This window comes from Chrysemys picta, chromosome 11, assembly GCF_011386835.1.
Source record: "Chrysemys picta bellii isolate R12L10 chromosome 11, ASM1138683v2, whole genome shotgun sequence".
Lineage (NCBI taxonomy): Eukaryota > Metazoa > Chordata > Testudines > Emydidae > Chrysemys > Chrysemys picta.
The window spans coordinates 12,931,439-12,956,976 of record NC_088801.1 but is presented as its reverse complement, the minus strand read 5'-3'; the positions used below and the strand labels follow the sequence as shown (position 1 = coordinate 12,956,976).

Below are 25,538 nucleotides of genomic sequence, written 5' to 3'. Positions count from 1 at the left end.
GGTGGAGAAGCAAGTTTTCATCCCCTAGATTTTCCCTCATTTAATGGAAGGCTGCAGACCTACTCCCTCACTGCTACCTACCCGTCTGAAGATGGTGAAACAGGCTAGGTAGTTTGCCGCACTCCCCAAACAGGAGCCAAATAGGGTTTGGGACCTTCAGGCTGCTCTCCCAGAAAATTGCTTATGATAATCAGCAAAGACTGAGTGAGCTTTTTGTTTTGTTTTAGTTTACAATGAAGCAGGCAAATTTGGTATTTATATAGATTTGGGGGGTTATTTGAACCCAAAACATCACTGAAGGGCTGCAAACTTAGATGAACTGAACTCACATGTTTTGGTTCGTGAGATCAACATGAACTGAAATCCTTATGTTTCCTACAGCCTTACATATGTGCTTGGCAGAATTTGATTTTAATTTTGATAGTTACTATTGGATAATATTGATGTTTATTGATAAGCATTTTTTTCGGTGTTTATTGGTTTTAAATTTTCACAGTTGCAGGAAATGATGTGGAGGTCAGACAACAATTATTTAATGACAGGAGATTCTGAGACTCAGAAATAAGTTAAAGCTTTATAACCGTTAAAACACAAATTGTCTACAACAGATGTCAAAATAGACAAAGTAAATATCCTTAAATAAACTCCAATAAGTTCTCAAGCAGCATTTTTCTTTCTTGGCCTCTCTGAAATTTCGATTATTACAGATGGAAATGTTTTTCGTCGATTTGTGTCCGTGCATTGAAATGAACACTTAGTGATAAAAATCTGATCCTTCCAAGCCCCCAACCTCTCTCTCTCTCTCTCTCTATATATATATATATATATATTGTGTGTGTGTGTGTGTGTGTGTAAGCCTGACTTCCACAACTAAACCTCACTTCCACAGACTGCTCACTGCAGTTATAGCTAAGCACTCTGGTCAGAAGATATTGGGCTATGGAGTAGTACTAGGCTAAAACTACAACGATAGTATACAGTCTTACTGGGGTCAGCAGTATTCGCTAATATTGTAATGCAGTGGTCCCCAAACTGTGGGGCATGTCCCCTACGGGGTGTGGAGGAACATTCGGGGGGGAGCGGGCCTACGGTCGGGGCCAGGAGCCAGGGGTGGCCCGGGCCAGCCCCCACAGGGAGCAGGGAGGGAGCGCCACCCAGCCCCGCTCTGCCCTGAGCTCCATTCTGACCCCAGCCCCAGGTCTGGCCCGGGCCTCGGCCACCGGCTCCCAGCCCCACTCCTGGCCATGGTTCCACTCCTGGCCACAGCCCCAGTTGAGGCCCTGACGAGGGTTGCCAAGTCTCCAGGATTTAAAGATTATCATGTAATGATATCTCCAGGAATTCATCCAACCAAAGTTGGCAACCCTAGCCATGACTGCCCCAGCTGCAGTTCTGGCCTTGACTGCGGCCCCGCTCCCAGCCACACCTCTGCTCCCGGCCTCAACCACAGCTCCCAGCCTTAACAGTGGGCTCAGCCACAGCCCATGGCTCCTGGCCGAGCTGTGGGCCCGCTCCCGGCTCCGGCCCCCAATTTCCGGCCGCAGCCCCCAGCTCCAGGCTTGACTGTGGGCCTGCTCCTGGCTGAGGCCCCAGCTGCAGCACCAGCCCCACCCTTGACCACGGCCCTGCTTCTGGGGAGGGGAGGGGGGGTGCAGACCAGGTAAAGGAGGTGTGGACAAAAATATTTGGGGACCACTGCTGTAATCAAACCAAGAAGCTGACTAATGAACAGCCACTTCAGTCCTTTTTTAGGGGTAGATTTGTAAAGGTATTTAGGGGCCTAAAGATGCAGCTAGGTGCTTTTGAAAATCCCACGCGGTGCCTAACTCCCATTGGTTTCCTGGGGGCTATGGAGTCTCTGGGTGCAGGAGGCATGGTGCAGAGCTGTCTCAGCTTTCTCACACTAGAGTCTGGCACAGAGAGGAGTGAAAAACAAAGATGCTCAGAACTCTTTTTCCTTCCCGATGGATGTCCCCTCCCAACCTGGTGGTGCTTGGGACCACAGCTTTTGCAGCCTGTCAGAACTGGTCAGCAAGGAGTGATCTGAGTCAAATCTGAATGACATCCAAAACCAGATAGGACCTATTTTCCAGTTTGGACACAGTCAGAATCTCACCAGCACTGCAGTTCTCATGAGATCACAAGCCAGTTCTCTTGAGATTTCCATTGTCCACAATGGCTGAAATCTGTTTTGGGAGATTTCGTCTACTTAGGGACGAAGTCTCTTCAGAACAACTTGTTCGGTTTTGGTGCTGGGCCTGAAACCTGGGTCTGAATGATAGCCTTGAATCAGCCTTGAGTGCCAGAAGAAATCTAATCTAGCTCTGAATGCCACCTTCTCTCTGAATACAACAGTACATGTTCGAAGTGACACACCAGCAATATGATGCTTATACTATGTTGAAAATGTTTTCCGTTATAAACTTCAAAAGTAAGTCTGGTCAAAAAGTAAAATAGGGCAGGAGGAATGTTTTTGATATTTTCCAATAGATGACTTTTTTTTTTATTGACACGGTGATGGAAAAAACAGGTTAAAATTTTCAACAAAATCTTGTCTCATTTTTTGACCTCGTACAGAGCAGGTGAAATTTTTGACATTTGAAAATATGACTATTTTTAATTGAAGTTTCAAATTTTGATGAGGATCAGGGAAGGATGACATATTTGGTGGGAAATTTAAAGAAAAATTACATCCCATTTTCCCATCAGCCTTACTGAATAGTTTTCACTGACTTATTTCCATTTCCCCTCCATCACTGTCTTTTTCAGACTTCGAACAGAATGTAATTGAAATTGCTGCCCATATCTAGTTGATCACTACACGTTATGTAGATGTAACTATTGAAGCCACTTTCAGAAGTAATCTTCATAAAATGATTCCACTTATCCTCAGAGAACATTAGATGCACTATTGTGATAGCTAGGATTCACTTCACAGTAATAACTAATAACACTTTCCCCTGATTGCTCACTTTCATCTACAGACCTCAAAGGGATGTACAAAGATAAATCAGCCCTATGATTACCAGATTGTTTCACAGGTGGAAAATAGAGATTAAGGCCCTGCTATATAAGAGTTCCCACCAACCCAGAGTGCTTCGTTTTTGGGGTGCACAATATGGGACATGCAGTCAGACATTTAGAGGTACTGAGACGCCACTGCCTCTCTTAACATCAACATTAAAATAATAGCACACAGCTGTGGTGGAGTGAATTGAGGCTAGAGTAGGGAGACCAATGTTTTGTTTCTTATTCTACAAAAGACAGTGGCCAAAATTTTCTAATGCAGCCCTAATATTTTGGTGTCTCCCTTTTTTGTTGGCTAGATTATACCAACCTATGACTTTAGAGTACACGTTTCAGCTTATTATCCAGGCAGATAGACGTTTCTAAACTCCAGATTTTTAAACCACTGAAATTCATGATAGATCTTCCATTACTAATAGTTGGCTTCCAAGACTATTGTCCTAGAGGTACCTGTTCTTTAGGGATTCCAGATTATAAGTATTCCATCGATAATTTCTTTTTAAGGGATTAATTTTTACTAATTTTAGAGTAATTCCTAAAACTGTTTCCCAGACAAAGAGAAGGAACTAAACGCAGCGTGGCTTACATTGCGCAAACTCATTGATTCTGAATTTGACATCATGGCTAGATTCTGCTCTCATTTACACTGGTGTAAACCCAAAGAAACTCCATGAATTTCAGCTTAATTACTCCAGATTTCCCCCTGTGTAACAGAGATCACAATCTGACTCTGCGGACTTGGTGTTCATACAGATAAAAATTTTAATTTTTTCACTTCCCTTATCCTCCCTTTCAGTCATTGGAAGCAGCTATCAGACACTTAGAAGTTCAGATATTGAAATGAGGACTTCCAGGTCTCCTACGGACAATATGGAGACACTGACTACATTCTCCAGAAGTGGAGAGAGGACGTTGCTGTCTGTAACAAACAGTGCCATGTCTACAACTGCAACAGAAAGCACCACCCCTTATACAGAAATGATCAGTTCTGCAGATTTAACCCAGCAGTCCTCTTCTGTAGAGCAGAACAGAAGAAATAGCTCCTCAAGTGACATGTATTTCACTAAGCCTGGAACGGAGCCTTTGATTTTACATTCTTCTGAGATACCCACCTATTCATCTTCACAAAGTGATCCTCCAGGTGAGTTTTATCATCCATAAGAGCAGTAGTCTTGATAAACCCCACCCAAACCCCTGCACCAAATGTAAGTAATGATTTATAAAGGAATCATGCCCCGTTGTTGGTAACTATATTCTAGGACATTCTTAATTTCAGGGGGTGATTTTGTTTTTAAAGAAAGGTGGTCAGTTTTCTTCTGTGAGCTTCTTAGAAACTGCTTTTGTCATTGTTGACCAACCAGTGACATGGAGAGGGAGTCCATTATTGGTAATTTACATTAACCATACATATGTCTCTAAGTTATTGGGTTCAGCCGTCCAACCCTGCTGAATTTCATTACAAACATTCAGGCGACTAACACTTTTGATGGCATTTCAGGGCTGATTCTCATTTGCACTAAGGCCCCTTTACACAGCTCTGGCAATGTAACAGGGCCGTAGGGTAAATAGAAAGCATTTTCTTATTTATAGGCAAAGAGTGTCTGTGTAGAACATTTTCAGTCAGTGATTTTCTTCTTAGACCCTTATCCTGAAAACACTTAACTTTCTTTTTTGCACGTGTCCCATTAACTGTGACCAGGAGTACAGCTGTGTACATGCTTGAGTTTTTGCAAAAGCATAGAATAGAATAGAATAGAATAGAATATCAGGGTTGGAAGGGACCTCAGGAGGTCATCTAGTCCAACCCCCTGCTCAAAGCAGGACCAATTCCCAACTAAATCATCCCAGCCAGGGCTTTGTCAAGCCGGGCCTTAAAAACCTCCAAGGAAGGAGATTCCACCACCTCCTAGGTAACGCATTCCAGTGCTTCACCACCCTCCTAGTGAAATAGTGTTTCCTAATATCCAATCTAGACCTCCCCCACTGCAACTTGAGACCATTGCTCCTTGTTCAGTCATCAGGTATCACTGAGAACAGTCTAGATCCATCCTCTTTGGAACTCCCTTTCAGGTAGTTGAAAGCAGCTATCAAATCCTCCCTCATTCTTCTCTTCTGGAGACTAAACAATCCCAGTTCCCTCAGCCTCTCCTCATAAGTCATGTGCTCCAGACCCCTAATCATTTTTGTTGCCCTCTGCTGGACTCTTTCCAATATTTCCACATCCTTCTTGTAGTGTGGGGCCCAAAACTGGACACAGTACTCCAGATGAGGCCTCACCAATGTCGAATAAAGGGGAACGATCACGTTCCTCGATCTGCTGGCAATGCCCCTACTTATACAGCCCAAAATGCCGTTAGCCTTCTTGGCAACAAGAGCACACTGTTGACTCATATCCAGCATCTCGTCCACTGTGACCCCTAGGTCCTTTTCTGCAGAACTGCTGCCTAGCCATTCGGTCCCTAGTCTGTAGGGACCAACAGCAGGGCTACGTTTGTTTTTTTTCCTACTGATTGAAAAATTCTCACATGTGCTATATGTGTCTGATTACAGCATTTGCACTTAAAAACATGCTTCATTCCATTGGATAATTAGACAATGTCACACCAGTATTTGCAGTATTCTCTGTGTGAAGTATAGGGAAGTTTAGGTAACAGTGCAAATACTGTGGCAACTTTAGCTGCTTGTATAAGCCAATATTGGCATGTCTTTAAGAGCTGCCACTGTAAGTGCTGTTAGCGCAACAACAATACAAATATTTTAATTTCTCTTTATTGTATTTTAGCCATTGGAAGCAGCCACGAGACAGCTAGCATCTGGGATATGGAAAAAAAGACTCCTAGTTCTCATACTGATAGTATGTACATTTCGCCTACATTCCACAGAGGTGGGGAGAGGACAATACAGTTGCTAACAAACAGCATCACTTCGACTGATTCACTAAAAAGCACCACTTCTCATACAGAAATTGCCATGTCTTCAGATCTATCCCACTCCTCAGCTTCTATATCATGGACTGGAGGAAGTAATAGATCATCAACTATCGCTGCTCTCCCTGAGTCTTCAACAGGGCCTTTACTTATATATTCCCCTTTAAAGAGTGGTCTCCCAGGTGAGTTTTACAGTCCATAGGCTTTTCATTTCACAGTAAAAATATTATAAAATATTACCAAATGTCATTTTTTGAAAATATAGGAATAATAGTACTAACCACTTAGCAATTTTTATTGAAAAGTTAGAGAGGGTTCAAGAATTATTTGATAGCTGTAAAATATGCCTTGCAGTAAGAGATGTGCAGTAAGAGATTTAAAGAACTCAGTCTACTTAGCAAAGAGAAGGTTAAGAGGTGACTTGAGCATAATTAGGTATCTAATAGTAGACTCCTCTTTTATTTAGCAGACAAAGGCATAACAAGACCTAGTCACTGGAAATCGAAGCGAGACAAATTCAAACTGGAAATAAGTTGCAAGTTTTTACCAGTCAGGGTAATTGAGCATTAGAACAGTTTTCTGAGGGACATGAGGGATTCTCCATGGGAGCTGCTGGAAGCCGCGCGGGCCAAGGGATGTACTGGCCGCCGCTTCCAGCAGCTCCCATTGGCCTGGAGCAGTGAACCACGGCCACTGGGAGCCACAATTGGCCGAACCTGCGGACACGGCAGGTAAACAAATCGGCCCGGCCCACCAGGGGCTTTCCCTGAACAAGTGGCGGAACAAGTTTGGGAACCACTGCCCTAAGGGTCTGTCTTGGGTCCAATACAAGTTAATATTTTCATTAACGACATAGATGATGGAGTGGAGAGTGTGCTTTATAAAATTTGCAGATGACACCAAGCGGGGAGGGGTTGCTAGCACTTTGAAGGACAGGATTAGAATTCAGAATTATCTTGATAAACTGGAGAATTGGTCTGAAATTGACAAGATGAACTTCAATAAAGACAAGTGCGAAGTACTGCCCTGAGGAATGAAAACTCAAATGCACAAATACAAAATGGGCAATAATCGGCTAGGCAGCAGTACTGCAGAAAAGGGTCTGGGGGTTAGAGTGGATCACAAATTGAATATGAGTCAGCAGTGCGATGCTGCAGCAAAAAAGACAAATGTCATTCTGGGATGAATTAACAGGAGTGTCGTATGTAAGACATGGGAGGTAAATGTTCCATTCTACTCAGCACTGATGAGGCCTCAGCTGAGAGCACTGTGTCCAGTTTTGGGCACCACACTTTAAGAAAGATGTGAACAAGTTGGAGAGAATCCAGTGGAGAGTAACAAAAATGGTAAGAGGGGTATAAAACATGACCTCAGAGGAAAGGTTGAAAGAATTGGGCATATTTAGCCTAGAAAAGAGAAAATGGGGGGTGAGGGGATCTGATAAGTCTTCAAATAGCAAAAAGTTGTTATAAAGAGGATGGTGTTCAATTGTTCTCCATGTTCACTGAGGGTAGGATAAGAAATAATTGGCTTAGTTTGCAGCAAGGGACATTTAAGTTAGATATTAGGAAAAACTTTCTAACTATAAGGCTGCTTAAGCACAGGAACAGGTTCCCTGAGGAGGTTGTAGAATCCCCATCATTGGATGTTTTTAAGAACAGGTTAGACAAACACCAACCAGGGATGGTCTAGGTATAGTTAATACTACCTCAGCACAGGGGGAAGTACTAGATCACCTTTTTGAGGTCCATTCCAGCCCTACATTTCTATGGCTCTATGCATAGACATCTGTCAATACTTGCAGGGTTTCCTCAATATAAAGGTTTCAGTCAATGATTTCTTTCCATGGTATCATTTATTTTCTCCAAACTGAAATATTTTCATTTTCCCCGCTACACACAAACTGTGAATCTGAATATTATTGGAAGAAAAATTGTCCAAGTGTTTTGACTTATGAGAATGGAATTTTAATATTTCTTTACCCTATTTCAGCCATTGAAAGTAGCCATCAGCCAACTAACGGCTCAGAGAAAAATATTGCCAGTTCTCACATTGCCAGTACGTACATTTCAACTACATCCACCAGAGCTGGAGCAGGGACGTTACAAGATCTCATAAACAGCAGCAGATCTTCTAATGCAACAGGAAACTCTACTTCTGGTACTGAAATGTCCAGCTCTTCATATTTAACCCAGTCGTCATCTATATCTTCTATAGCACTGACCAGTGGAATTGATATCTCATTGGCTGCCACAGATTTCACAGAGCCTTCAACAGACCCTTTGCTTACACAGTCTCATTCTGCTTCAGAAACTGTTTCCAAAGGTGAGAATTATTAGTCCACTAGCTTGTGAGAATTATTAGGTCCACAAGGGCTGGGATCCCAGAGCCCAGGTTCCAGACTGAGCCTAAACAGCCTGGTAGTTCGAGCCCCACAAGCCCAAGTCAGCTGACACGGGCCAGCCGCAGGTGTTTAATTGCAGTATAACCATACCCTAAAAGTTCCAGGAGCTTTGGCCATGTCTGCTTGTAAAGTATAGTAAATCAAAGAATGCTCCAGGACTTCTATAGCAGTGTCCACACTGGATGTTAGCGTGCAGCAAGCTAGTGCGCTGTAGTGTCCCACTTCGTCTTGCTGCACAGTAACACCTCATGTAGACAAGCCCTTAGTTATTCAGTGTTCTAAGTCTGCTGAATTTAATTCCAAATATTTCATTGTTTTACGATTTTGTAAGTGCTAGCAGCATGGAATGCAAAGTAATATCACTGAATGATGAAGTTAAGCTTGCTGATTGTTATTGCCACCGTTTTCTTAGTTGCACTTTTCATGGTTTGTGCTAATTTTTTGCAAGTATTAATTCCATGTGGTCTTCTTCACTGTAAAGGGTTCAAATCTCTCTGAGTTAGCAATTTCTCCAGAATGAAAAGTACCCATATTTAACATTCGTACATGCATTATTTGCATCTGGGTGATATGAGAAGAAAACGTATCTGTTTGGATTTATGCATATGGAATGATAATCTTTATCATCTTTTAGCCATTGGAAGTAGCCACCAGCCAATTAACATCTCAGCTACAGAAAAAAGGACTTCTGATTTGTATACCACCAGTACATACATTTCAACATCATTCACGAGAGGTGGAGAGAGGACGTTAAGGTCTCTAATGAACAACAGCACATTACCTGATGTAGCAGACAGCTCCACTTCTGACTTAGAAAATACCAAGTCTTCAGATTTACCCCAGCCCTCGTCTCCTGTAGCACAGGCTGGAGGAAGTAATATCTCATCAAGTGACTTGACTGAGCCTTCCACAGAGTCTTTGTTTACACATTCTTCCAAGATCCCAAGTTATTCGTCTTCCCCAAATGATCTTGCAGGTGGGTTTAGTGATTCCCAACTGTTGAATGCACCATTTACAAACGTAAAACAATAAAAAGAACCTTCCACCCCCCAAAACTGAGTCAACCCTTTTTTTAAAGAATCAGTTGCTCTTTAACTCAGACTCTTACCTATCTAGCATCCTTATATGCCCCCCTATCACCATAGTATCTGAGCAGCACATAGTCTTTAATGTATTTCTCCTGACAACACCCCTGTGAGGTAAGGAAAGGCTGTTATCCCCATTTTGCAGATGGGGAGCTGAGGCACAGAGAAATTGACTGGTCCAAAGTCACCATGCAACCATTTTTTCTCTGCTAGATTTTGCCACCGTTGCCCATGTCCACCAGTGTCATATCCTGCAGGTACTCTCATTATGATGTAGGGGACTACATGCATTGTAAGATATGACAGTGTAAAACTGGAGATTCAGGCACGTAGTGATTCTGTACCGAGTAGCAGGATTGACAAAGGCATGCAACTCTGGATTGCTTACCTTGAAATGTACCTGTGGGTGGTACTTTTAAATATTTCTATAGGTGTTGAATTTCAATTCCCAACTTCACTGAATTTCATTACCAACACATTTTTTGGCTTTTTGAGCCTACTTTTTACAAAAGAGCGAAAGTTTCTAAAGATTCCTGGATATAAAGGCTCAGATTCTCTCCTGTGCTGAGGTCAGTGCAGGAGAATGGGAACTAGCATGAAGCAATTTACACCTCCCTGATTTATAAGAAAGGCCGTACCGGGTCAGACCAAAGGTCTATCTAGCCCAGTATCCTGTCTACCGACAGTGGCCAATGCCAGGTGCCCCAGAGGGAGTGAATCTAACAGGCAATGATCAAGTGATCTCTCTTCTGCCATCCATCTCCACCCTCTGACAAATAGAGGCTAGGGACGCCATTCCTTACCCATCCTGTCTAATAGCCATTAATGGACTTCACCACCATGAATTTATCCAGTTCTCTTTTAAACGCTGTTATAGTCCTAACATGGTGCGTTGGCCCTGGCACATAAGCATAAATTAGAGCATTTTAGGGACTGCTCTAACTTACATTACCTGACTATCACCTTACTGGACAATAAGCCTATCAAGAATTATGCCCGGTCGTACCCCCTGGCCATTCCCAACATGACTCCAATACTCCACCTTCCAGGATGTGTGTGAGGGGCAGTTGGCGTAGAAGCCAGCTATGCCACTTGAGGACTCCCCTATGCCTGGGGAATTTTCTGCTGGCCATTAAGGGGCAGGTTCCATCACTCTCTGTTACCTTTCTGCTTTAGATCAGCCACAGGAATCAATCTAAGGCCTAGTCTTCACTTACCGGCTGGTCCGGCGGCATGCCATCGATGTTCTGGGATCAGTTTATCGTGTCTGGTTAAGACGCGATAAATCGATCCCGGATCGATCCCGGAAGTGCTCACAGTCGGCGCCGGTACTCCAGCTCGCCGAGAGGAGTACGCGGCATCGACGGGGGGAGACTTCCGGCCGCGTCTGGACCGCGGTAAGTCCGGACTAAGGTACTTCGAATTCAGCTACGTTATTAACGTAGCTGAATTTGCGTACCTTAGTCCGAAGTCCAGACTAAGTGGGGACCAGCCCTAAGTGACAGATTTCACTGAATAATTTTCTTTTAAGAAATTATCATTTTCTAAAGACTGAAAAGTTTCCAGATTTATTTTCACATGCCATTTCTATATATCAATGAATGTGTTGTTAAACTAACAGTGTAAGAAAGTGGACCACATTTTATTAGTGTACACAAGTGCTAGCTACTTAACTAGCTTGGTTCATAATTTATAATAATTCGAATGCATTATTCCTACTGTTAGGTACTTAGTGTGTCAGCATCTTTGGAGAGACCTGCTTATAAAAATTGCAATCAGTAGAAAAGATTTGGGTTTTTTTTTATACACCCTGATTAATACCCCACTGATTTTATTCTTGTCCTAAGCAACAGAGGGTCCTGTGGCACCTTTGAGACTAACAGAAGTACTGGGAGCATAAGCTGACTTGCATCTGAAGAAGTGAGGTTCTTACCCACAAAAGCTTATGCTCCCAGTACTTCTGTTAGTCTCAAAGGTGCCACAGGACCCTCTGTTGCTTTTTACAGATTCAGACTAACACGGCTACCCCTCTGATTCTTGTCCTAATCTTTATAAACCATATTCATTGCATAGCTTAATTCAAGTTAGAGTTAAATTTTGGATTTATTTGGTTCTATATTTCAGGCAAAATGATTATAGAACTTGCAAATCAATTTTCATTTGGCCACATTGAATTTAATTTCTGTCTTTTAATCCCATTTTAGCTATAGTAAGTAGCAACCAACCAATTAGCATCTCAGCTACAGAAAAAAGAACTTCTGATTTACATACCACCACTACATATATTTCAACAACATTGATCAAAGGTGGTGAGAGGACATTAAGATCCCTAACGAACGGCAATGTATCACCTGATGCAGCAGAAAGCTCCACTTCTAATTTAGAAAATACAAAGGCTTCTGATTTAACCCAGGCCTCAACCTCTGTAACACAGGGGGGAGGAAGTAATATCTCCTCAACTGACTTCACTGACCCTTCAACGGAGGCTTTGCTTACACATTCTTCCAAGAGCTCAAGTTATTTGTCTTCGCCAAATGATCTTGCAGGTGAGTTTTGTGATTTGCCAGTTGGTTAGTTCACCATTGTCTTTTCAACGCCAAATGAGGGGTTTTTTTTGTGTGTGTGTGTGGGGGGGGGGGTTGTTGTTTTTTTTGGCAGGGCGGTGGGAGGGAGAGGTTGGAATGCCAGAGACCTAAAAAGTCTGTTTTTCATAGAGCTCTCTGTGCAACCTTTCTCCTCTGGAACAACTACAGGAATTTATACCACTGGTAATATTCATTTTCTAAGGACTGAATAATTTCCCGATGTTTTCCCAAGCAGTGTCTATATGTATCAATAAATAAGTGCTATTAAACTAACAGTGTACGAAAGTGGATCACATCTTAATGGGAGAGTGCCTATCACCTGGCTAGTTTGGGCCATGCTTTATTTATAATCATTTCAATCCATCATTCCAAGTCCAATGAAATTCATTCTGGTCCGTACCTTTCACCCTTGGAGAGTCCTTCTTATGAAAGTTTCAATCAATAGAAAATATATTGTTTTTTAAATACCTGTGATTTATACACAGCTTGTTGTTCTTGATCTAGATTTTATAAGGGGGGAGGGATAGCTCAGTTGTTTGGACATTGGCCTGCTAAACCCAGGGTTGTGAGCTCAGTCTCTGAGGAGGCCACCTAGGGATCTGGGGCAAAAATCAGTACTTGGTCCTGCTAGTGAAGGCAGGAGGCTGGACTTGATGACCTTTCAGGGTCCCTTCCAGTTCTATGAGATAGGTATATCTCCATATATTAATATATATAAGCCAAATTCATCCCATATTTAGCTCCCTTTAAATTGATGGAATGACATGTGGGACATAATTGGTTCTGTATTTCAGAGCAAAATCATTGTAGACCTCAAAAATCCAGTCAGATATGGGAATATCAAATGTAATTTCCATTTTTAATCCCATTTTAGCTATTGGAAGTAGTCACCAACCGGTTAACATCTCCACTAGAGAAACAAGGACTTCTGATGTGCATACTTCCAGTACCTATATTTCAATGACATTCACCGGAGCTTCAGAGAGGAGCTCAACGTCTCTAACAAACAGCAGCACATTGCCCAATGCAGCAGAAAGCTCCACTTCTAACTTAGGAAATATCAACTCTTCAGATTTACCCCAGCCCTCGTCTGCTGTAGCACAGGCTGGAGGAAATAATATCTCATCTAGTGACTTCACTGAGCCTTCCACGGAGCCTTTGCTTACGCATTCTTCCAAGATCCCAAGTTATTCGTCTTCCCCAAATGATCTTGCAGGTGGGTGTTGTGATTCCCCAGTTGGTTAGTGCACCATTCAAAAAAATGATAAAAAGAGCCTCCCACACACCAAATATTGAGTCAAACACTTTTTTTAAAGGAATTGGTTGTTTTTTTAATCTCAGAATTATACCAATCAAAATTACTTATGACCCTCTGTTAGCATAGTATCTGAGTGTATGAAAGTCGAACACATCTTCTTAACGGGAGAGTGCCTACCACCTGGCTAGTTTGTACCATGCTTTATTTATAATCATTTCAATTCATCATTCCAAGTCCAATGATATTCATTCTGGTCCGTACCTTTCACCCTTGGAGAGTCCTTCTTATGAAAGTTTCAATCAATAGAAAATATTTTTTTAAATACCTGTGATTTATACACAGCTTGTTGTTCTTGATCTAGTTTTTATCGCCAAATTCATCCCATATTTAGCTCCCTTTTAATTGATGGAATGACATGTGGGACATAATTGGTTCTGTATTTCAGGGCAAAATCATTGTAGACCTCAAAAATCCAGTCAGATAAGGGAATATCAAATGTAATTTCCATTTTTAATCCCATTTTAGCTATTGGAAGTAGTCACCAACCGGTTAACATCTCCACTACAGAAACAAGAACTTCTGATTTGCATACTTCCAGTACCTATATTTCAGTGACATTCACCGGAGCTTCAGAGAGGAGCTTAACGTCTCTAACAAACAGCAGCACATTGCCCGATGCAGCAGAAAGCTCCACTTCTAACTTAGGAAATATCAACTCTTCAGAGTTACCCCAGTCCTCATCTGCTGTAGCACAGGCTGGAGGAAATAATATCTCATCTAGTGACTTCACTGAGCCTTCCACGGAGCCTTTGCTTACGCATTCTTCCAAGATCCCAAGTTATTCGTCTTCCCCAAATGATCTTGCAGGTGAGTTTTGTGATTCCCAACTGGTTAGTGCACCATTTACAAACGTAAAACAATAATCAGAACCTCCCCACCCCCACCCCCCGCCAAACTGAGTCAACCTTTTTTTTTTTTAATAGAATCAGTTGCTCTTTAACTCAGACTCATACTTATCAAAGGTCCTTCTATTTCCCCCCGTTACTACAGTATCTGAGTGCCTAACAATCTTTAACGTGTATATCCTCACAACACCCCTGCAAGGTAGGGATTATTATCTCCATTGTACAGATGGGGAACTGAGGCACAGAGATGCCAAGTGACTTACCCATAGATCATACTGGAAGTCTGTGGTAGAGGAGGAAACTGAAACCAGGTCTGTCAAGTCCCAACCTAGCACTGTAGTCTCCAGACCACACTACCCATCTACACTGCTCTGATCATTTTAATCACTTTCGTTAAAAAAAAGTAGCAATTCGTTTATTTCTCTACAATCTCACTATTTTTTCTCTGCCAGATCCTGCCACCATTGCTCATGTCCAGCAGTACCATGCCTTGCAAGTACTCCCTTTACGCTGAATGAGACTACTTGCAGAGGAGGGTATTACTCAGTGTGAGTAAGAGGGGAAATCAGGCCCTTAGGGGTTCTTTACCCACTAGCTGGATTAGCAAGGCATACAATCTTGCTAACTTATACTTACACTGTACTTGTGGGCTGTACCTATAAATATTTCTAGAGTTGTTGAGTTCCAGTTCAAAAGTCATTGACTGAGACCTTCAATAACTTCACTGCATTATCATTACAAACTTTGCTTTAGTATCGTCTTTGATGGCTTTAAGCCCATTTTTTACGTACAGACGCCAACGTTTCTTAAGATTTCTGAATATAAAGGCTCAGATTCCTGTGCTGAGTTCTGTGTGGTACTGGAGGCGGGCAATTGCCAGGGAGCACGTTATACCTCCCTGATTTTCATGGTGCCTTTGTACTGGGCCTGGCCTATTGGCATAAGTTAGAGCACCTTTGAGTTGCTCTAATTTACACCAGCTGGCTATCTCCCTGTGGGACCATAAGCCTATCTAGAATTGGTGTAATTATGTAATGCCCTGTCCTGCCCCCTTGCCATTCTTAGTGTGCCTCCAAAACTCTACCTTCCAGATTGTGTGGGAGGGGCAGTTGACATAGAAGCCAGCTCTGGCAGCTGAGAGCTCCCCTATGGCCATGTAGGGTCAACTTCCAACGCTCTGTCTGCCTGATCTGGGCAAAATTACAAAAAAGTCAAAACATTTCATTTTGATATTTTTTAAATGAATTGTTTACATTTTTTGGTTTGGAATGACTTTTCATTTAGAAATCTCCTTCAATTTTATTTTTTTAATGCAAACATATTTTAAAAGTACTTGATATCAAAATAAAACACTTTTGTTCAACTGAAATTAATATTTTTTTTAACTTTTCAATTTGCCAAAAATTTCAAATCATTTTCTTGTTTGGTCAACCCAAAACTTTGGTTTTGGTTTTTATGGTTTTTTTTTTTTAATTGCCAGAGAGCTAAAAAGTCTGTTTTTCACAGAGCTCTAATCTCTACAACCTTTTTCCACTGGAACAAAAGCCACGGGTTTCACTCAGTAATTTTCTTTTAAGTAATTATCGTTTTCTAAAGATTGGATAATTTCTGGATTTATTTTCCCATGCAGTGTGTATATGTATCAATAAGTGTTGTTAAACTAAAAATGTAGGAAAGTGGATCACATCTTCTTAATGGGAGAGTATCCCATCACTACTACCTGGCTAGTGTGGGTCATGGTTTATTTATAATAATTCTAATGCATCATTCCAAGTCTAATGAAATTCTTTGTAGTCTGTACCTTTCATTCTTGGAGAATCCTTCTTATGAAGGTTTGACTCAATAGAAAATATATTGTTTTTTAAATACCCAGTGATTTATACACAGCTTGTTTTTCTTAATCTAGTTTTTATAATCCACATTTATCCCATGTTTAGCTCCATTTAAATTGATGAAATGATATGTGGGACATAACTGGTCCTGTATTTCAGGGCAAAATTATTATAGAACTCACAAATGCAGTCAGATTTGGGCATATCAAATTTAATTTCCATCTTTTCATCCCACTTTAGCTATTGGAAGTAGCCACCAACCAATTAGCATCTCAGCTACAGAAACAAGGACTTCTGATTTGCATACTTCCAGTACCTATATTTCAATGACATCCATCAGAGGTGAAAAGAGGACATCAAGGTCTCTAACCTACAGCAGCACCTTGCCTGATGTGACAGACAGCTCCACTTCTTACTTAGAAAATACCAAGTCTTCAGATTTACCCCAGCCCTCGTCTCCTGTAGGACAGGCTGGAAGAAGTAATATCTCATCAAGTGACTTCACTGAGCTTTCCACAGAGTCTTTGTTTACACATTCTTCCAAGATCCCAAGTTATTCGTCTTCCCCAAATGATCTTGCAGGTGGGTTTTGTGATTCCCAACTGGTTATTGCGCAGTACTAAAAAAAATGATAAAAAGAGCCCTTCACTCCCAGAAAACTCAGTTGACCCATTTTTTAAGGAATCAGATGCTCTTTAGGAACTCAAACCCAGGAAAGGCATAGAGTCAGAGTTTAAGGCCACAGGAACCACTGTATCATTAAGTCTGACCTGTATATCACAGGCCACCAACAGCAGCAAGCATCCACCGACTTAACCTGATGACAGAAATGAGACCACAGTATTACAGGATACTAGACTATTATGTGCCACAGGCAGAGGATAGGAGGAACTGAGGTGCACAGGTCCTTATATTGCCTCTATTACCTTAGTATGTGAGCACCTAACAATCTTTAATGTATTTTTCATCACAATAGCCCTGTGAGCTGGGACTTGACCTCAGGCTTCCCAAGTCCCAAGCTAGCACTCTACCAGCTGGACCAGCCTTCCCTTCTAGCATGGATCTTAATATTTTAATCGCTTTTTAAAAAAGCCATTTTTTCTCTACCATGACACCATTTTTTCTCTGCCAGATTTTGCCCCCATAGCTCACATCCATAGGTCCATGCCCTGCAAGTAGTCCCATTACGCTGAATGGGACTGCTTGCAGAGGAAAGTTTTACTCAGTGTGAGTAAGGGGGAAGATTCGGGCCCTTAGTGACTTGTGACCAGCCAGCGGGATTGGAGAAGGCATGCAATCTTGATAGTTTACATTTAAACTGCACTTGTGGACTGTACTTAGGGTGACCAGATTACAAGTGTAAAATATCGGGACGGGGGCAGAGCCCAAAAAGGGGGCGGGGCCAAAAAGGGGGGGGCGGAGCAAAAATTTTTTAAGGGGCCTGGGGCATTAGCAGGCCCCGCGCGCTGCCCTCCCCGCGGAGCCTCCCACCCCCTGGCCCGCCACGGGAATATGCGGGGCAGCGCGGTGGGTCCGGGCGGGGGCAGCGCGGAGCGGGCAGGAGCCGGGGGGTGGCAGGGGCCGAATCCCCGCTGCTGCCAGGGAGCCCCGCGCCTCTCCCTCCCGCTCGCGGCTGTGGCTCCCTCCCGACGCGACGCGCCCCCCCCGCTGCCCCGGGCACATGCGGCGCGCGTCCCCCACGCCTAGTCTCCCTCCCGCCGGGAAGGAGCAGCTGGATGTGCGCCGCATGTGCGCGGGGCAAGCCGGGGGGGGGGGGCGCGTCCGGCCAGGAAGGAGCCGCAGCCGTGAGCAGGACGGAGAGGCGCGGGGCTCCCCAGCAGCAGCGGGGATTCAGCCCGCGCCACCCACCCAGCCCCCGCCCGCTCCGCGCTGCCCCCGCCCGGACCCACCGCGCTGCCCCGCGGGCTGCAGGGCTGGAGCAGCCTCCAGGCTGCACTCCCGGCCCCGGGTGAGGCAGCCCGGGAAGAAGCCCTCTGGCGCGGCGGGGGGGCTCACAGCTGAGCCCCCCTGTCTCCCTCCCTTGCCAGGCCCCCTTTGCCTGCTCGCCCGCCCGGTGCCCGGGTGCTGGAGCTGACTCACCAGCTCCAGGATCCAGGCACCGCCGCCGCCAGTCCCTCCCTCCAGGCTTGCACCGCCATGCTGCAAGCCTGGGAGGGAGGAGGAATGCTGGGGAAGAGGCGGGGCCAGGGCGGGGATTTGAGGAGGGAGCCAATGGGGGGAGAAGGGGGCGGAGCCGGAGCGGGGGGCGGGGCGAGCGCCAGAGCGGAAGGGAAAATTTCTTCTTTGTCCAGTGTCCCGACCAAACATTGGTCGGGACGCGGGACAAAGAAGCAAATATCGGGACAGTCCCGATAAAATCGGGACGTCTGGTCACCCTAACTGTACTTTTAAATATTTCTGTAGGTGTTGAATTTCAATCAAATTCAGTGCTCCAACTTTGCTTTAGTAACACCCTTTATGGCTTTTTGAGCCCACTTTTTACAGAGATGTTAACATGTCTAAAGATTCCTGATTATAAAGGCTAAAATTCCCGTACCAAGATCTGCTCAGCATAGGAGGAGGGGAAATTTCCATGGAGCAAAGTTACATCTCCCTCATTCTCCTGTGCAAGTGCACTGGTCCAGGCCCATCAGCATAACTTAGAGCAGTTTGGGGGCTGCTCTGGTGTACACCATTTGGCTATCTCCTTATGGAATCATAACTCTACTGAGAATTGATGTAGTGAGGGTATGCCCTGCCCCCTTGCTAGCCCCAGAATGCATCCAGTACTTCGCCTTCCAGGTTGCTGGTGAGAGGCAGTTGGTGCAGAAGCCAGCCGAGACCTTCCCTTCAGCAAGGGAATTTTCTGCTGGCCATTTAGGTCAAGTTCCATCATTCTCTACCACTTTTCTCCTCTGCATCAGCCACTGGAATCTAAGCCACAAGTTTCACTCAATGGTTTTCTTTTAAGTTATCATTTTCTAAAGAATGAACAATTTCCTGATTTGTTTTTACGTCTATCTATCTATCTATCTATCTATCTATCTATCTATCTATCTATCTATCTATCTATCTATCTATCTATCTATCTATCTATCTATCTATCTGTTTCCAAGTGTTATTAAGGTAACAACATGGGAAAGTGGACCACATCTTCTTGGTGTAGGAGACTGCCCACTACCTGACTAGTTTGGGTCACACTTTGATTATAATGATTTGTACACATTATTCAAGCTCTAATTATACTCATTTTTCTATACCCTTCATCCTCCGAGAGTTCTGTTTATAAAAGTTTCAATCAATAGAAAAGATTTTGTTATTTTAAATACACAATGATCTATACACAACTATTTTTCTTGGTCTATTCTTTATAAACCAAATTCATCCCATGTGCATCTCCATTTTAGTTAATGGAGTTACACACTGGATTTATTTGGTCCTGTATTTCAAGCAAAATTATTACAGAATTCGCAAATCCATTCTGAGTTAATGTAATTTCCACCTTTGGATATCATAGCTGCCATTGGACATAGTTATCAGGAAAAAGAATGTCCAGTCCTTGTACTAACATTATTTCTATAGTTTTAAATTTTTTGTAAGTGCCAGTAGCATGCAATGTGAAGCAGTGTAACTGGACGGTGAAGTTAAGCATGCAGCTTGTTAGTCCCACAGTTATTTTTTTGGTGGCACTATTCATGGCTCTAGTATTCTTTTTTGCAAGTAATAATTTCAGGGGTTACTGAATATGAAGTGTACATGTCTTTCCAAAGCAGCATTTTCTCCAGTCCAAAACTTAACCCTGTTTTAATATTCAGACATGCACTGTATTCATCTGTGTTTTGTTCGAAGAAACCTCATTCATGTGTTTGGATTTATTCATATGAAATTATAATTTTTCTTTATCATATTTTAGCCATGGAAAGTAGCCCCCAACCAATTAGCATCTCAGCTACAGAGAAAAGGACTTCTGATTTGCATACCACCAGTAGTTACATTTCAACAACATTCACCAGAGGTGGAGAGAAGACGTTCAGATCCCTAACAAACAGCGGCACATCACCTGATGCAACAGAAAGCTCTACTTCTAACTTAGAAAATACCCAGTCTTCAGATTTACCCCAGCCCTCATCTCCTGTAGTAGAGAGTGGAGGAAGTAATATCTCATCAAGTGACTTCACTGAGCCTTCGACGGAGCCTTTGCTTACACATTCGCCCAAGATCCCAACTCCTTCGTCTTCATCAAATGATCTCGCTGGTGAGTTTTGCAATTCCCAGCTGGTTATCGCACAGTTAAAAAAACTATAAGAAAGAACCTCCCACCCCCAAAAACAAAGTCAACCCTTTTCATTAAAGAATCAGTTGCTCTTTAACTCAGACTCATACCTATGAAAGGTCCTTATATGGCCTCTAATATTATCGTGTCTGAGCGCCTAACAATCTGTAATGTATTTATCCTCCCAACACCCTGGTGAGGTAGGTGAGTGCTATTATCCCCGTTTGACTGATGGGGAACTGAGGCAGAGAAAAACCAAGTGACTTGTCCAAGGTCAGACAGGAAGTTTGCAGAAGATCAGGGAACTAAATATCTCCCAAGTCCCAAGCTAGCACCCTAACCCTGGACCAACCTTCTCTGCTAACACTGCTCTGAATATTTTAATAGCAATCCATTTTTTCCCTCTACAATGGTACAGTTTTTTCTCGGCCAGATTCTGGCACAATTGCTCATGTCCAGCAGTGCCATATCCTGCAAGTAATCCCATTATACTGAACGGGATTACATGTATTGTAAGATATTAGTGAGAATAAGAGAGGAGATTCAGGCCGTTAGGGTATGACTACACTGCCATTAAAAACCTGCGGCTGGCCTGTGCCGGCTGACTCAGGCTTGCAGGGCTTGGGCTAAGGAGCTATTTAATTGCAGTGTAAACATTCGGGCTTGGGCTGGAGCCCAACCTCGCAGGCGCTGCAAGGTGGGAGGGTCCCAGACCTTTGCTGCGTCCTGAGCCCAAACATCTACACTGCAATTAAACGGCCACTTACACTAACTCCTGTGAGCCTGAGTCAGCTGGTATGGGTCAGGTGCAGGTGTCTGATTGCAGTGTAGACGTACCTTTAGTGATTCTTTACCAACTAACTGGACTGTAGAGGCATTAAATCTGCTTAGATTTAAACTGTACCTGTAGACTGTACCTCTATTTCTATAGGTGTTGAATTCCAATGCCTATCTTCACTGAATTTAATCTCTTTTAGTAACCCCTTTTATGGCTTTCGGAGCCTGCATTTTACAAAGAGATGCCCAAACTTCTGAAGATTTCTGAATATAAAGGCTCAGATTCCTATGCTGAGGTCTGCTTAGTGCAGGAGGAAGGGAACTACCAGGGATCAAGTTACACCTCCCTGATTCTCATAGTGCATTTGCACTGGCCCTGGCCTATAGGCATAAGTTAGATGAACTTAGGGGCTGATCTAACTTACACCAGCTGGCTATATCCCTATGGGATCACAAGTCTACAAAGAATTGGTATAGTGCAGGCATGCCCTGTCCTTTTCCCTCATATGTCCCAGCATGCCTCCAATATTCCACCTTTCAGGCTGGTGTGATGGGCAGTTGGTGTAGAAGCCAGTTATGCCACCTAATAGCTCCCTGTGCAAACGGAATTTTCTGCTGGCCATTGTGGGCCAGGTTCCAACACTCTCTGCTACCCTTCTCCTCTGGAACAGCTAGAGGAATCTAAGCAGTAGGTTTTAATGAATGATTATCTTTTAAATAATCATAACATTCTAAAAAGTGAATAATTTCCAGATTTGTTTTCAGATGTGTGTGTGTGTGTGTGTGTGTGTGTAAAGAACTATTGTTGTTCTGCTCAAGATGTGCATATAAAAACTTTAATTTTCAGATTTTAATTCCTTTTCAGGAGTTGGAAGTAGCCATCAATCGGTTACAATTTCAGATAGAGAAAAAGAGATTTCCAGTTCTCCTACTCATAGTACGCACGTGTCAACAACATTCACCAGAGGTGGGGAGAGGACATCCCAATCTCAAACTCACAGCAGCACATCGACTGCGGCAACAGAAATTTCCACTCATAATATAGACGCGGCCGAGTCTTCAGATTCAACCCAGTTCTTATCTTCTGTATCACAGGCTGGAGGTTTCAATATCTCATCAAGTGATGCCGATTTCATGGAGCCTTCCACCGAGCCTTTGCTTACCGATTCTTCCAAGAGCTCAACGTTGTCTTTACCCAATGATACAACCTGTGAGTTTTCTGAACTCAAAAATCTCATTTTGATAAGAAAAACATTCTCTCCCACTCCTCCCCAATGTGGGTTATGCATATTGTTATCGCTAACAAATTCAAAGCCACTGTAGTTGCCAGGCACAATATTTGTAAGCAGTAATGATTCTCTTCAATGAGATCACCTACACAGCATTTGATATTTAACAGTGACCAACGGTGTAGGAAAGTGGACCACATCTTCTTAGTGTAGGAGACTGTTCACTTCCTGTCTAGTCCAGTTCATGCAAGTAATTCTAATGCATCATTCCAACTCTACTGACACACATTGTGTCAATACCTTTCATCCTTAGAAAGTCCCTCTTATAAAGGTTTCCATCAATAGAAATTATATTGTTTTTTTAAATACTCGGTGATTCATTTGTAAAAAGTGTTTATAAACCAAATTAATCCCATGCATAGCTCCATTTAAGTTGCTGGAGTTATTTGGCCCTGTATTTCAGGGTAAAATTATTATAGAACTCACAATTTCATTCTGATTTGTGCATATAAAATTTAATTTCCACCTTTTAATCCCATTACAGCCATTGGAAGTAACCATCAGTCTCTTAGCAGCTCAAAAACCGAAAAAAGTCCTTATACTGACAGTATGTACAGTTCAGCTACGTTAACAGGAGGTGGAGAAAGGACGTCACAATCTCTGACAAATAGCACATCTACCCATACAACAGAAAGCTCCACTTCGTATACAGAAATTGCCAATTCCTCAGAATTAATTCAGTCACCTTCAATGGCAGAGACTAGAGGGACGAGTATGTCAGCAAATGATATGGGTTTCACTGGGTCTTCAACTGAGACTTTCTTTATACGTTCTTCCAAGATACCAACTGACTCTTCTTTCCAAAATGATCCTTCAAGTAAGTGTTTTGTGTGTATGTTACCTTGAGAATGCCATTCTTATATACAAAATCTCACCAGTGCATTAAATACTTTCCATGTGTGCAGACAGATGGTGGTCCCATATACCCATGTGCTATCTAAAATAACCAAATCAAAGCCACGCTCATACGTTCTGGGGAATCTTTCCAAAGGGGTAGACATCAAGCCAACTAGGATTATTAACATTGAAACTGTGCTTCTTGACTGGCTAGTATTAGTAGAAATCTGATAGATTTCTACTAATACTAATGCCATCTGAAGAAGTTAGGTTCTTACCCACGAAAGCTTATGCTCCCAGTACTTCTGTTAGTCTTAAAGGTGCCACAGGACCCTCTGTTGCTTTTTACAGATTCAGACTAACACGGCTACCCCTCTGATATGTGAAAAGGCAACACATTGAAAAGAGATAAAAATACTTATTGGTGAACATACAGTTCCTGTGTGGGACTCAATGCTGCAAGAGTTTGAGGTTAACATTTCAGAAGGTGTTAAAAATTCCATTATAGTCATAAGTACATAGTTACATTTGCAAAAGCATTGCACTCAAGCTAGTTTTCACTTGCAAATAACCTCCTTACAAACTGATGGACTGGATGGACCAATACACAGACTAGTAAATTTTATGTATCAGACAATATAATTTCAGTAAAATGCCAAAATATTTTGATATATATTACTGTCATGTTACTTTTTTTCTTCTATTCCAGGCATTGCAAGTAGCCATCAACCAGTTAGCAGCATCGACACTGAGAAAAGGACCTCTGTTTCTCGCACTGACAGCATGTACATTCAAACCACATTCAGTAGAGGCGGAGACAGGACGTTACTGTCTATATCAAATAACAGCACCTCTGCCGAATCATCAGAAAGTTCCACTTTTTATGCAGAAATTTCCAACTCTTCAGATTTAGCACAATCCTCATCTTTTATGGCTCAGAGCAGAGGAAGTAACGTATCATCAACTGACGGGGATTTAATTGCTCCATCTACAGAGCCTTTGCTTGTACATTCTTCCAAAATGCCAACTTACTCTTCTACAGTCAATCTACAAAATGCAACTCTGTTTTTCACTGGCACTGAATCGTCGCCAACTGGCAGCTCATCATTATCTTCATCAGTATTTCCATCCTCTTCCTCGGTGTCATCATTACATCACTTGCTTTCATCAACGCCATCGCCACCTCATTCATTTGCATCATCAGAGTCATCTCCACCATCCTCTTCATCGGTGATACCATCATCGTCACTCCCACCACCATCTTTGTCGTCATCTTTATCCACCTCCTCGTCAGTTGAATCATTTCCTTTATTACCATCCTTATTACCTTCATTTTCTTCAGCATCTTCACCATCACACGCTGGTGACAGTTTTCAAACCAGCAGGTCCATGGTTACATCAGGAGAGACAGACACAATGGAGCCATCGACTGCTGTGTTCTCTGGAAGTACACCCAGACAGTACAGCAATCACAGCAGACCACACCAGTTGAAAGAGAGCACTAGTTTCAAAACCACAGGACCACTTCCTCTTCAGACTGAACCTATGGAACAGCTCAGCAGTCGCTCTTCATCCACATCAGCTTCCGCACTTGTAACAGCGAGCTCCGCAGGAGGAACCTTCACTTCCAGTGGGGACCATTTTGAAAAGACAACTTTGCTTCTGACAACAGCTGCTCCAAGTCTGAGCAAGGATACCCAACACACTGAGATGGCAAAAGCATCGACCAGTATCTTGCCAAATATGACAGGTCAAAGGGATGTGTTCCCTGCAGCGGAATTAACAACAGGGAAAACAGTTACACTGTCAACAGACATGACTTTTGGGCCACAGCGTTCTGTGCCAACTACAGATCATTCTATTACTACGAAAACTCGCAGAGTTCAAACTGCTGCTACCACGACAGTGGCCTACGTAACTGGAGCAACTACAAAATCAATGGAAACTAGCACTGCAACTAGCATTAAAATCACCGAAGAAAATATCCCAGCTACACATCCTTCCAAAACATCTTCCCCGAGCAAAACCACTGCAGGGTTTTCCACCACTTCGGCAGCAGCTACCAAACCAACTACTGTTGCTCTGTTCAGTCGCACAAGGGCATTAGTAACTACTTCTCATACAACAGGTAAAACAGCTAAAAGGTTGCCCAGAAACATTGGGTATGTAGAATGAAGAGAACATCAGACATAGCTTATATAAAAACCTTTGAGGATATGAGTTAGTCTTAATTCTAGGTATTTTTAAGCATTTGAAACAAAAGGTCAGAGTTTAATAGATTCCCCAGTTGAAAAATGCAGAACATTTTGGTGGAAATTTTACCCAAAGTTAATTAAAAT

The 25,538-nt window shown here is 42.8% G+C and overlaps 1 protein-coding gene across 7 annotated transcripts in view; it reads left to right on the top strand.

The window, feature by feature from the left end:
- HEG1 (heart development protein with EGF like domains 1) overlaps window positions 1-25,538 on the top strand; it is a 95,465-nt gene that overhangs the window by 26,175 nt on the left and 43,752 nt on the right. For 3 of the 7 annotated variants that reach the window (XM_024104814.3, XM_024104813.3, XM_065561532.1), the window contains exons 2-13: window positions 3,824-4,168; window positions 5,810-6,136; window positions 7,947-8,279; window positions 8,993-9,334; window positions 11,648-11,989; window positions 12,903-13,244; window positions 13,812-14,153; window positions 16,264-16,605; window positions 19,937-20,278; window positions 21,921-22,283; window positions 22,847-23,179; window positions 23,909-25,327. In XM_024104814.3, the coding sequence (XP_023960582.2) occupies window positions 3,824-4,168; window positions 5,810-6,136; window positions 7,947-8,279; window positions 8,993-9,334; window positions 11,648-11,989; window positions 12,903-13,244; window positions 13,812-14,153; window positions 16,264-16,605; window positions 19,937-20,278; window positions 21,921-22,283; window positions 22,847-23,179; window positions 23,909-25,327 (5,172 nt within the window). The remainder of the gene's footprint in view (window positions 1-3,823; window positions 4,169-5,809; window positions 6,137-7,946; window positions 8,280-8,992; window positions 9,335-11,647; window positions 11,990-12,902; window positions 13,245-13,811; window positions 14,154-16,263; window positions 16,606-19,936; window positions 20,279-21,920; window positions 22,284-22,846; window positions 23,180-23,908; window positions 25,328-25,538) is intronic. The other 4 variants (XM_005279900.5, XM_024104816.3, XM_065561533.1 and 1 more) reach the window with 4 other exon arrangements.